The 11,493-nt window shown below is 35.5% G+C and overlaps 2 protein-coding genes across 3 annotated transcripts; one reads left to right on the top strand and one right to left on the bottom strand.

The window, feature by feature from the left end:
- Positions 1-9: 9 nt before the first annotated feature.
- On the top strand, positions 10-3,734 carry LOC110022104 (uncharacterized protein At1g04910). 2 transcript variants are annotated; one of them, XM_020720902.1, is made up of 8 exons: positions 10-367; positions 1,192-1,264; positions 1,342-1,415; positions 1,521-1,609; positions 2,066-2,198; positions 2,271-2,500; positions 2,599-3,039; positions 3,141-3,734. In XM_020720902.1, exons 1-8 carry the CDS (start codon positions 50-52, stop codon positions 3,334-3,336), a joined length of 1,554 nt encoding a protein of 517 aa, XP_020576561.1. In that variant the 5' UTR covers positions 10-49; the 3' UTR covers positions 3,337-3,734. The 2 variants fall into 2 exon arrangements, with proteins under 2 accessions (XP_020576561.1, XP_020576560.1); XM_020720901.1 differs by having other exon boundaries at positions 2,563-3,039.
- A 3,631-nt stretch (positions 3,735-7,365) lies between these two features.
- Positions 7,366-8,161, bottom strand: LOC110022102 (heme-binding-like protein At3g10130, chloroplastic). Its single transcript, XM_020720897.1, has one exon. It carries the CDS (start codon positions 8,071-8,073, stop codon positions 7,480-7,482), a length of 594 nt encoding a protein of 197 aa, XP_020576556.1. The 5' UTR covers positions 8,074-8,161; the 3' UTR covers positions 7,366-7,479.
- Positions 8,162-11,493: the final 3,332 nt, after the last annotated feature.

Below are 11,493 nucleotides of genomic sequence, written 5' to 3'. Positions count from 1 at the left end.
CTCCAAACCCAGCCGGAGTCTGCCGCAAAGCCCCAGGCTTTGCCGGCCGATGCGCCGCCGTCTACAGGACAACATCGCCGGAGACATCGAGCGACCATATTCCGACGATGACGGCGAAGTTACGCCGCCGGCTGATGCGGCGGCGGAATGGAAGAGGGGAAGGGGAGGGAGGAGGAGGGGGGCGGCGCTTCTGCTTATATTTGCGGTGCTCATGTTATTTGGATTTGCGAGCGTTTTTCAGATAAGCAGGATTACGGATGGCGCCGGCGTTTTGCACCACCACTACCGCCGGGGCGGCGGCGGTGGCGGCGGCGTGTTCAATGTTGAGATAGAGAATTTAACGGCCATACGAAAGAGCCACGCAATGGTATTTTTATTTTATTTTATTATTAATTTGATTCTTGCAGAAGAAATTGATATCTCATCTTATTTTATTTCTGAATTTTAACACTATAATCATTTTTACATACATATCAATTATTTATGCATGAAAATATGCATTTTATGTTTTTAGTAAAAATGATGATGTTTTTGATTAGATATGAAGGATTTAAGTGACATAAAAGTAAGAAACTAAGTGTAGATGTTGGATATGTAAATACATATGAATTGATTGGTATGCATGTAAATTCCTCGTAATCTTAACTTATAAAACATTTTTCAAGGGCGACAGAATATTCATTTCCAAAAATTTGAAGTGGAAGAAAAGGACAAAGTATATGGCATGATTATGAACACTTAACTTAAATGATCATTATATGTCATCTAGATACTTTATCTATAACATAAATGCCCAATCACAGAAAAAAATATTGTATCATGAGAAAAAATTATTGTATCATGAGTCTTGATCAATTTTGCATTAGAACTCCAATTAGAACCTGCCACATATAGAGGCAAGTGTACCCATGTATTGAATTAGGGGCGCCATCTCATCCTTATTTAAATACTATATATAAGATGAAGAGAGAACAAAAATTAAAGGATCCATTCCAAAGTTTTATTTAAAAAAAATACTCACATTTTTCAGTCCCTAAATTTATATAAATATCAAAATAGTCCCCAAAAGATTCCTATAACATATATGGTGCCATGCTTGTGACACATCTTAGTTTAAGATTGAAGAATTAAATAAATGCTTTAAATAACCAACGCAGAGTCTTCTAAGCAAAACTTTTCTCTGGCTTACAGGTCCCAGAAATATGGAGAAGACCTTATAACCAAGGCTACGAGCAATGCATCTCCAGACCAAAAGATAAAATAAGTAAAATTCAAACGCATCTCTGATCCCCACCAATTTACTCATTTATTTCAACATTGTACAAAACTTTCATCGTCCAGGACCTGCTACTTCAACCTCAAATGGCTATCTCATAGTTCATGCCAATGGCGGTCTTAATCAAATGAGAATTGGAGTAAGTATCCAAAACACCAACTGGCCTGATTTTATATTAGGAGTTCTCAGTTGCAGGCAAAATAACATCTTCTGAGCTAAAATAATTGTGATTGTTACAATGCAGATTAGTGACATGGTGGCGGCGGCTAAGCTAATGGATGCAACACTTGTGCTTCCCCGTTTGGATCACGATTCCTTTTGGAGAGATTCAAGGTAATAATGGTTTTAGGATCATGATTGTAAAATTGTGGTGGAAAAAATAATTTCTTAAGAAATTATGGAGAAAATATTATTATTTATTTTTTCAAAAATCAGAAAATTGTCTTTTACATATATGTATGCAAAAAGCAGCTTCGTATCATAAAAAATTCTATAAAGCAATAAGAAAATTATTCTCCAAACAGAATTGTTGTTGTAGTTTAAATACAAAGTTGATAGCTATCTCAAACAGGGAAAATATTTGCATACATAAGATGTACGCAGCTCTAGTATAACCCGGATATAACTCCCCTGTACCCCCAGAATAACCTCTGATGTACGCAGCGCTGCGTACATCTTATGTACGCAAATATTTCTCCTCAAACAGACTCTTAAATCTCTCTTTCTAATGTTTCTTGGAAAGGAAAAAGTTTTTGACAGTGATGATGTATGCTGATTTTTCTGTTGTAGTGAATTCAAAGATATCTTTGACTGGAAGCACTTCGTGAACTTGTTGAAAGAGGATATTGAGGTTGTGGAATCTCTGCCACAGAAATATGCAGGAATCAAACCACTCGTGAAGGAACCAATCTCTTATTCCAAGGTATGATTCGATCATAGCTATGGCTGAAATATGGCGCGTGCGCACAAACACACTAACTGCCACTTCTTCCAGAGCCCATACTACAGGGACCTAGCCAAAATTTTAAAGAAAAAAAAGGTGATGGTATTCATAAAGATTGATTCAAGAATTGCAAACAACGGCCTTCCCCCTTCAATCCAGAGGCTACGATGTCGGGCAAACTATCTGGCGCTGAGATACACGCCACAGATCGAAGAGCTGGGAAAGGAGCTGGGGAAGAGACTAAGAAATGGAGACAATCACTATATTGCACTTCATTTGAGGTATCTTCATCTCTCTTTCAATGTAAGTATAATTTATGGTTAAAAACATCATGAAATGACAGGTATGAGAAGGACATGCTTGCTTTCACTGGCTGCAGTCATAATCTTACTCAGAAGGAGGCAGATGATCTTCAATTAATGAGATACAAGGTCAGGCATTGGAAGGAGAAGAGGATAAACGGTGAAGACAAGAGAGTTCAAGGAGGGTGTCCATTGACGCCACGAGAAGCTGCTTTATTCTTAAAAGCTTTGGGATATCCATCAGCAACCAACATATACATAGTTGCTGGTGAAACTTTTGGTCACGACAGCATGGCTTCTTTAAAGCAAGAGTTTCCCAACATTCATACACATAAAAGTCTAGCAACAGAAGAAGAGTTGAAGCCTTTCAGATCATACCATAACCGGCTTGCTGCCATTGACTATATTGTAGCCATAAACAGTGATGTATTTGTGTATACTTATGATGGAAATATGGCAAAAACAGTACAAGGTCACAGAAGATTTAAAGGATTTCTCAAGACTATTAATCCTGATAGGTATGCCATACGCCATTCTGAGCAAAATGGTTTTTGTTGTCATTGCTACATGTTTGCAGCTTAAATTTTGGTATTTAGATTGTTTGATTTTAATAATGTAGGAGGAAGATAGTGGAACTGATAGATAAGTTGGACAAGGGTGGTATAACATGGGAGAAATTTGAAGATCAAGTTAGACGACACCACGTAAAAAGACTTGGAGGACCATATGAAAGGCAAGCTGGACCAACAGCAAAACTAGAAGAAAATTTTTATGCAAATCCTATTCCCGGCTGCTTGTGCCAAAAACTAAATTGATTCATCTTTAAAAGATTTGATCAATGATGCAAAAAAGTCTATACAAAGATTTTCGATTTTCTGAGTTAAATTACACAGCCACTGGAGGACAAATGGATTCTTCAGGTAAAGATCCAGATCATTGCAATACTCTGAGGACCTGATTGCACAGAATGTACAGATTTCAAAATTCTCACGTGACAAGGAATGGTCAAGAAAGAAAGTTAGCAAAGCATAATACAAATGGAGAAAGGTGAAAGAAAAAAAAGGAAAAATTGACTTCCACAATTTTCTTTAGCACGGTAAAGCAGAGCTTAGTGTACACATCATTTGATTCTTGAAATCGAACACTCATACTAATTAGTTAGTTGATATTCTTTGAACCAAACCTATAATTTTCTTGATTTGAATATTCAGTAGCTCCCTGCATGGAAGTCAAACTGTAATTGGCTCTCATGGTTATTTGTAATTTGTTTTTTGCCTTACTTTGATTAATAAAATACATATTCTTTGACTGGTTCTGCTTTCATGTTTGAATGTTATCGACAATTAAAAATCATTTTTATAACTTACTGAGATGGTATTAAATCTGAGTAGTAATCAATCAAAATCTTTTGAACAGTTCTCCAACATTCAATGGAGATGTACTAATAAAGTTACAATAAGGTAAACTGCAATTCAAATAATTAGAGTTATTATTGATGTCTATAAATTTCAAACATATGTTATCATTTAATAAATGGTTTTCTATGGTTTCAGACAAAATATTACAGTGGCCATGCTTTAGTACACGGTAAAGCAGTATAACTTTGGTACGGAGTGGTTATAAATGAATCAAGTAAGAACAAGCAACAATGAAATCAGGACACTTAGAGCTTTCATGAGATTTTATTGTTCAAATGATCCAATATCTGTCTCATCAACATTGGTAGCCAGGGTGACGCAACAGCAAAATCAGGGAGAGCTTTCAGGGAAAGTATAAAAGGTTAAATAAATATTTAAGGCAGGAAATTTGAAAGTCATTCAATTTGTTTAATCTAATTCTCAGTTGTAGCATCCTAAAAAGGGTCAAGAAAACTCTCCTGCCAGCAGCCATCAACCGACCATCATCGGCCACTATCACCACCAGTCACTGCACACCTGCCCATTGTTGACCTCGTATTTTATATTATTTTCATTTTACTTCAAACAAAAAAAATAAAATACGAAGACATCTATTTATTTTACATTGAACCAAACAACTCAAAGTATTCCAAATACAATACATTACTTTTACACTTACTATTTTAAAAGACTCGTGGCTTCTCACAATACTCGTCCCTGCATTTCGTATGCTGTCAATGTTGTGAGTAAAAGCATGCACAACACTGAAAAAAATCACATCTTAGGATAGTTTGCAGAACGTTACAGTACCTGAATTGAATCTCGGGTAAGAGAATTTTATTAAAAGAAAAGAGGATTTAACTTTTGAGGCAAATACAAATATAGATTATACAGGTTCAATGGTAGATGATGATGAATGCAATGTAGCTGTTAGCTTCTGCTTTTCTATAACCCGCTACAGATAGGGAAGATCCTTCTGAACAATTTACTGAATACATTATTACAAGAAAATTCCTCACCTACTCTGATACATAGGTATGTCTATATATAGTATTTGTGAGTGAAAATCTTGGCGATCAGAGGTTGAAATTTCTACAATTAGTGATGCAAAGGACATTGTAGAGCAGCTTGCCATGTGGAAATTACAACAGACTGGAATCTTTAAGCGTGGAGTTTTCTGACAGGAGATCTTCATAACATTGCAAACTCTTATTGCATATTCTTAAGATGCAAGATCATGACTAGAACTTAAATAAGCAAAAATGTGGTAATTACATAACACACCGCCCGAAACTTGCTATTTACAAATCAACCACCCTCTTCTATCTATTTTCAAATTTTCACTAAAATATCAGAATTCATGGTAAAACCCAACCCATATTTTTCATTTTTATCAAATTCGCAATAGTTAATGGTGGCATGTGTAAATACAACGGTTCGGAGGTTAAAAAAAATCACATTGGTGATTTTGTAAATATCAATGTTTCGGGTGGTCTATATGTAATTATCCCAAAAAAGGATATCATAGCAAGATTTAGTGAAAAAGCCAAATTTAAATTTATGGAACTGAAAATCTATAAATTGCAATGGATATTATGAAATATTAAAAGGATGAATACAAAGGACCTATGGGCCTTTATTGTGAAAGTAAGTAAACGATAAAAATATTGCACATAATCTCAAGCAATAAAATCATACAAGGCATCTTGAAGATCAAATTGATTTCATTTTTGAGTCACGTTGGATTTAAAAAAAAATTGATTTCCAGTAGAACAAAGCTTACTTAGATTCTATCATGTATCGGTCACATATGCAAAGTTTTAATAGTACAGGCAACTAAAAGTCTTATGAGCAAAGTTTCCATAATAGAGCTGGAAAATTAACTTAAAAATAGAAGGTCGCTTCGAAATGGGATTGGCTTTTGGCGCAATAATTGGAAGTGGAAAACCTAGCTTGAATCAAACTTGAATTAAGCTAAGCCTGGATTAAAAAAAAAGATATCTTGAGATTATAACAAAATATATATAATGCATGATTTTTTTCTTGTGGCATAATGTGTCTTATGCATTATGATATATGCATCTATACATTTATATGTATATGAATCTATATATATATATATATATATATATATATATATAAGTATGTTAGACGAATGATTTGTCTTAAATGACAAAATAGAACAGCATAGGCTTGATTTGCTGCTAAAATCTAAGGTAACAAATCATGCATGACTCAAATTAAGAGCAAACAAAAACAACCTATAACAAGGCTTGGTTAGCTTAAGATTGAATCAAATGACCTATAGTTGAAGTAGAACCATAAAAAAACTATATACATCAATCCCAAATATACAGGGGCAATGGCCACTCTCAAACTCTACTTAATTCAATAATTGATCTATATTACAATATTACTAAATTTGGGGACCCGAATTCTGTGGATCTTATTTGTCTCATAAAGAAAATATGAGCAAGCAAATTGAGGCTTTAAAAGAAAACTTTGAGCACACAGATTGAAGACTTATATCATTTGATCAATTTTTAAATAGTCATTAGATTAAACCCGTGTGCTCATGATTTATTGGCTCCCTTTTCTAATAGTCTTTAGATTATAATTTGTTATTGCTTTATTAACTCCCTTTTAATTATTTTATTTAAAGGGGTCTTACTAAAACCATAAACATCCTCTTTGTTTTGTATAAGCAAACTTATTTTTCTCTTGCTTTAGTTTCATGTAGCAGAAGCTGCTCACATATAATTTCTTATTTGATATAGTGAATTCTCCTCCTCTATCCATGTTTTTCACGTTTTGGGATTTCCACATAAAATCAATGTTCTTTCTTTTGTTTATTTCATTGCTTGCTGCATCAATTCGATACCAAATTTTATACCAAGTGGCATTAGAGACAAAATTTGATCTAAATGATGACAATGATGAAGTATAATATCCCCCTCTTAAATTGCAACACTAGATTTTTGCTTTGACAAGTTAAGATGCGGCGAGTTGTTTGTTTATAAGAACATCATACAACTGAAAAAAAACATATGGTAAGACTGATCATACAGCATTCACAGATGAAATGGCGACTGATTTCAAGATCAAATGAGTAAACTGTGCAGTTAATGTAAAATCAGCGAAGAGCACAGAATAATAGAAAGCTGCGGTTTTCTTAGAAATTTCTTTCAAATAATACGATGGGAATTATGTGGTAATTCATGCAACTGTGCTGAAATGGAAATGATGTAATTCCCAATTGATTTTCAGCTCAGAAACGTTACAATTTTCCAAGTTGATGTAAATTAGTTAATTCAACTAGGACTAGAGCAACATGTAATTGATTAATCAGTCAGAAAAAAAAAAACAAAATAAAAAGCAGTGGAAAGTACCGAGCTCTCTTACCAGTGCAAAAATGGACAAAATAGAATACAGTGAAGGCAGCTTATATGATATACATTGAAAAAACACACAATTTATTCAAAATTCAACAAGGAAAAGTTTGATCTACATCAGGTTTGTGTAACAGCAGCAAAAAAAACACACAAAGATTGAAAGCTTCACTTATTCAATGGGAAGCATGACCTCATTTGTCCTCAAAGGAGGCAAAGTCCAGGGGGGATTATACCTGGCAAGCACATGCTCGCCAACCAATTTATACCCATCCCTCTCCAAGCTCTTCCTCAACTTCTCCGCCCTGTCCGCTGCAGTAGTCTCCGTCGCCACGCCGCTGAATCTCACAACCCCATACTTCCTCTCCCCCACCTCCCTTATCCTCACCCTCTCGTCCGTCGGCTGCGGAGCATCCTCCGCCCTCGCATACTTTGCCGGAAGCACGAATTGCATCGTTATTGGGGTCGATCCTCCTCCGCCGCTGGTAACGACGGGCGCCGTCATGTCAATCTTCTCAGCGGAGTGAGTGATGACGGGGGCCGTCATGGGGATTTTCTCGGGCCGGGAGTTCTGAGGTTCGCCAACAGCGCCGATGTATTTGGCGAGGATCATGAAGCCCCCATCGCGGTCGCCTAGAAGAGCGGGGTCGTAGGTTACCTCGGCGAGAACGGAGGGAGGGTAGGTGCGGATCTCGTAATCGGCGGTTTTGAGGATGAGTTGGTATTTAGGGGTTTCGACGGAGATTTTGCCGAGGATTAGCCCCATCGGAGATTCGAGATTGAGGGTTCTGTAACCTGCAGCTGAGTGTGGTTTATGGTTTAGCTCTTGTGGGTATGTATAGGGTGTGGTGTGTGAGAGGGATCGTCTTCGTCGCCGCGAATGCAATCATGGCTTCCATTCGTCCACGTCTTCGCCGCCGCGGATGCACACCTGAAGTTCATGCGTGCGCGCGCGTCGCGGAGCTCACAGTATTTTATAAATATTGGAAGTTTGAAATGAATAAAAAATTAAAATGAAAATTTATCTCTATAAAAGATTTTAATAAAATTTTAAATGAAGTAAAATTATCCTCATTTTTATAACAATTATTGTTATTATACTTATGGCGGCTTTACCTATGTGCCACCAAATTCCTATGCATTCACATATGAGCCACCTAAACTTGTATGTAAAAATTGAAGTGGAGGTGTTTGATATAAGGGTGTGCATTGTTGGGATAAATTTGAAAAATCGATTCGAGCTAAACTGATTTATTGATTTGGTTTGATTTTTTAGAAGATGTTCGATATTTGATTTTAAAATCTCCAAACTTTGGTTTATCAGTTACGGTTTGATTTAAAAAAATAATAATAATTTAATTGTAAACCGAGTATTAAGGGCAAGGCGGCAGAACCAGCGAAGACCGAAATCTTATTCAGATTCCATACGTCGGCTGAAGACTGAAATAATCTACTTAGGGAGACTAGAGGGTTAGGGTTTGCTATCCATTTTGATTTGAAGAAGTTGTCGACTAGCCTGCACCCTTGCACTGCTCACCTTGCCACCAACACTGATTGGCTCGTGCTTTGTGTCCTTTGTCGTTGGTTGCCTGGCTCACCTTCATTAAAAGGTTTGTTTCCTCTTTTTTGTAAGGGTGAAGGTAAGGGCCATAAGGCCCGTGAAGAGGTGTCTAGACTCAATGGTGGAAATGAGAAAGTGGGGAGGCCTAAAGAGCCTTGGTCCTCTTGGTCTTGGATATCCCGGTTCAAAACCCCTAGTATTTTCAAACGCTTGCTTTCCCGTTCTAGTTGTTGCCCTAATTTCTTTTACTCCATCTTCTTCAACAACTCCATCTTCTATAACAGAGGTATGCATTTCTTAATCCTAACTGAGTAGTAGGGTCACTAGTGTGAACCGTTGAAGAAATTTGTGGTTCATTTTGAAGTGCACTATGATTAGATGGTGGATTTACATAAACTATCCAGTCTTATTGTTTCATTTTATGGAATAAAGTTGAACGATATGCTTAAATATAAAAAACAAATATAAGGAAAGCATATCAAAGTATTTTGAGAACGGATTTAACCCGTTTTTATATGGTGGAAAGCAAAATTTCATTTGGCATATTCTTGATTTGATTTCTCATTTTTCTTTTCTTTGGCATGTCGTTATTGTAGATTTTGATTTCTCATGAATAATCTCTTAAAATTTAAAATCTGCACTTGGTATACTCTGATTTGGTTTCTCATGAATATTTTCATTACTTAGTTTTGGTTTCTCATCTTTCTTTTCTCTGGTATGTCATATATATATATATATTAAAAAAATTGGCTTGTTTGCTTGAAGTGCCTAGCTAAACAAAATATGCTCAAACGTGGCTTATTTATATTTTTAGTTATGGACAAGTCTGTTTAGTTTGACAAAGCCTTAAGCCTAAAGCTTCACAGCTTGCATCAAGTCTAGTCTAGGTAGCATGATGGTTAGTTTCCTACAGCTTGGCATGTTTGTCCTGCTTTCCATGTTTAGAATTCTTGTGTGGCTTGCATTGCATTAATTGTTCTAGAGGATGGAGTTTGTATGTTTACCTACTGAAGTATGATTGAGTAGTTTTGAAACATAAGTTACATTTAATCGAGAAAAGATGGTGGCATGCTTAAAGCTCTACATGAGCTTATAATATCCTTGATGATTTATCATCTTCATTATTGGCCTTATCCCAACTATTTAGGATTGGTGTTATGAATTTTCATCATCATAGTCTGAGTTGTTAATCCTATTCTTCATAATAATTTTTTGGAATAACTTATATTTATGTAATCTTAGGTCAACTCTTATTTTTTTTCTTTATCATCAAGATCGGGATTCCCTTTGAGTATTTTATTATTGGGGCATTATATACATTCCACCAAATTTTTATGTATTTACATAGAGACAACTAATTCCTATCATCCTATGCATTATTTGGTGTTGCTGTTCTATTTGTGGATTTCTATAAGATGGAAATGAATCTTAATAATCTAGAGTGTAGACTTGTTTTGCTGATTCATTCCCTCCTGCTGTCTTGAGAAGGAAATAATTAATCAATTTTCGGGTCGTGAACCCATTAGTGGACTGCATAAATTTGTTACGATGAATGATTGAATTATGCAATCATTGACTTAAGCAATCACTATGTGCCCCTTTTTTTGCAAGCAAAGTGTTGAGCTGTGTATCTTATTTTGAGCAGTTTATTTTTGTTGTTCTTTCTAATGAAACATGAGTTTTGATTTATATAAAATGTATTAGACCAGAAGACATGAAGTTTCGATTTATATATGTGATCATTCTTTCTAATGAATTTCATGTGATTTTTAAAAGATTGTCGGATGAGAAAAAATCAATATGCATGAATTTCACGTGATTTTGTGTGGAAATCATGTGAAGTTTCTCTAGTAATTTACACTTTCTTTTTCCTTGACATGGGTTTCTCTTTTCTTTTTCTATGCATACATGTATGTATTAAATCATTCACGAGTACATACAACCCGGCCAAAGATCCAATACCGTAAAGGAGATGCAAGGAAAGATGGAGAGATGACCCAAAATCTGTACATTACGAAATGTGTTAAATTCTTATCTTTGATCAATTAGAGGAGTGTTATTGTCGTGTAGATTCTTTGAGTTGCAACATTTTAGAGGGAGAAAAAGAAAGAGGTGGAGAAAAAACCAGAGATTGAGTGACGACGCCTTTAATAAGATATTGATATATATCCTTTCTAACCATGATGACCTCTTCCAATATCTGTCATCGCACATGTGGGCTAGACTGTCATTTTCGATAGAATAAGCATAATCGTATTGGCAGGTGAGTTCGATTCAATCACATTAGCATGTGAGCTTCAGTTCAACCACTTCAACATGTGGACTTCGGTTCAACCACTTTGCCCAGACTCGGCTCGTGTCTGACTCATCTATATTTCGAGCCCAAAATGTGCGTTCGTGTTCAACTCATTTGCTTAGTGAGTCGAGCACGAGCTGTTCACGAACAAAGAGACGCTTTAACAACCCTTATCATGCACACATAAGATGTTATTAAAACATCATTTAATATAATCATTTTTATTCTATTTTCTTAATTAAAACTTTTAATTGATAATAAATCTTTGTAGCCTTATAATAAATTAAAATTTTTAAAAATATTACTCATCAATTATCAATTATATATAT

The sequence above is a fragment of the Phalaenopsis equestris genome, unplaced genomic scaffold, assembly GCF_001263595.1.
Source record: "Phalaenopsis equestris unplaced genomic scaffold, ASM126359v1 Scaffold000167, whole genome shotgun sequence".
Taxonomy (NCBI): Eukaryota; Viridiplantae; Streptophyta; class Magnoliopsida; order Asparagales; family Orchidaceae; genus Phalaenopsis; species Phalaenopsis equestris.
Note: the sequence above shows the minus strand (reverse complement) of the source record. Positions and strands in the feature narration are given on the sequence as shown.

What these genes read in the sequence shown, in the direction of transcription:
- LOC110022104 (XM_020720901.1), top strand. Translation starts at nt 50, where the DNA reads ATGCGCCGCCGTCTACAGGACAACATCGCCGGAGACATCGAGCGACCA. An exon ending in TACGAAAGAGCCACGCAATG is followed by an intron (nt 368 to 1,191) that starts GTATTTTTATTT and finishes TCTGGCTTACAG; the next exon opens with GTCCCAGAAATATGGAGAAG. An exon ending in CAGACCAAAAGATAAAATAA is followed by an intron (nt 1,265 to 1,341) that starts GTAAAATTCAAA and finishes TTCATCGTCCAG; the next exon opens with GACCTGCTACTTCAACCTCA.
- LOC110022102 (XM_020720897.1), bottom strand. Translation starts at nt 8,073, where the DNA reads ATGGGGCTAATCCTCGGCAAAATCTCCGTCGAAACCCCTAAATACCAA.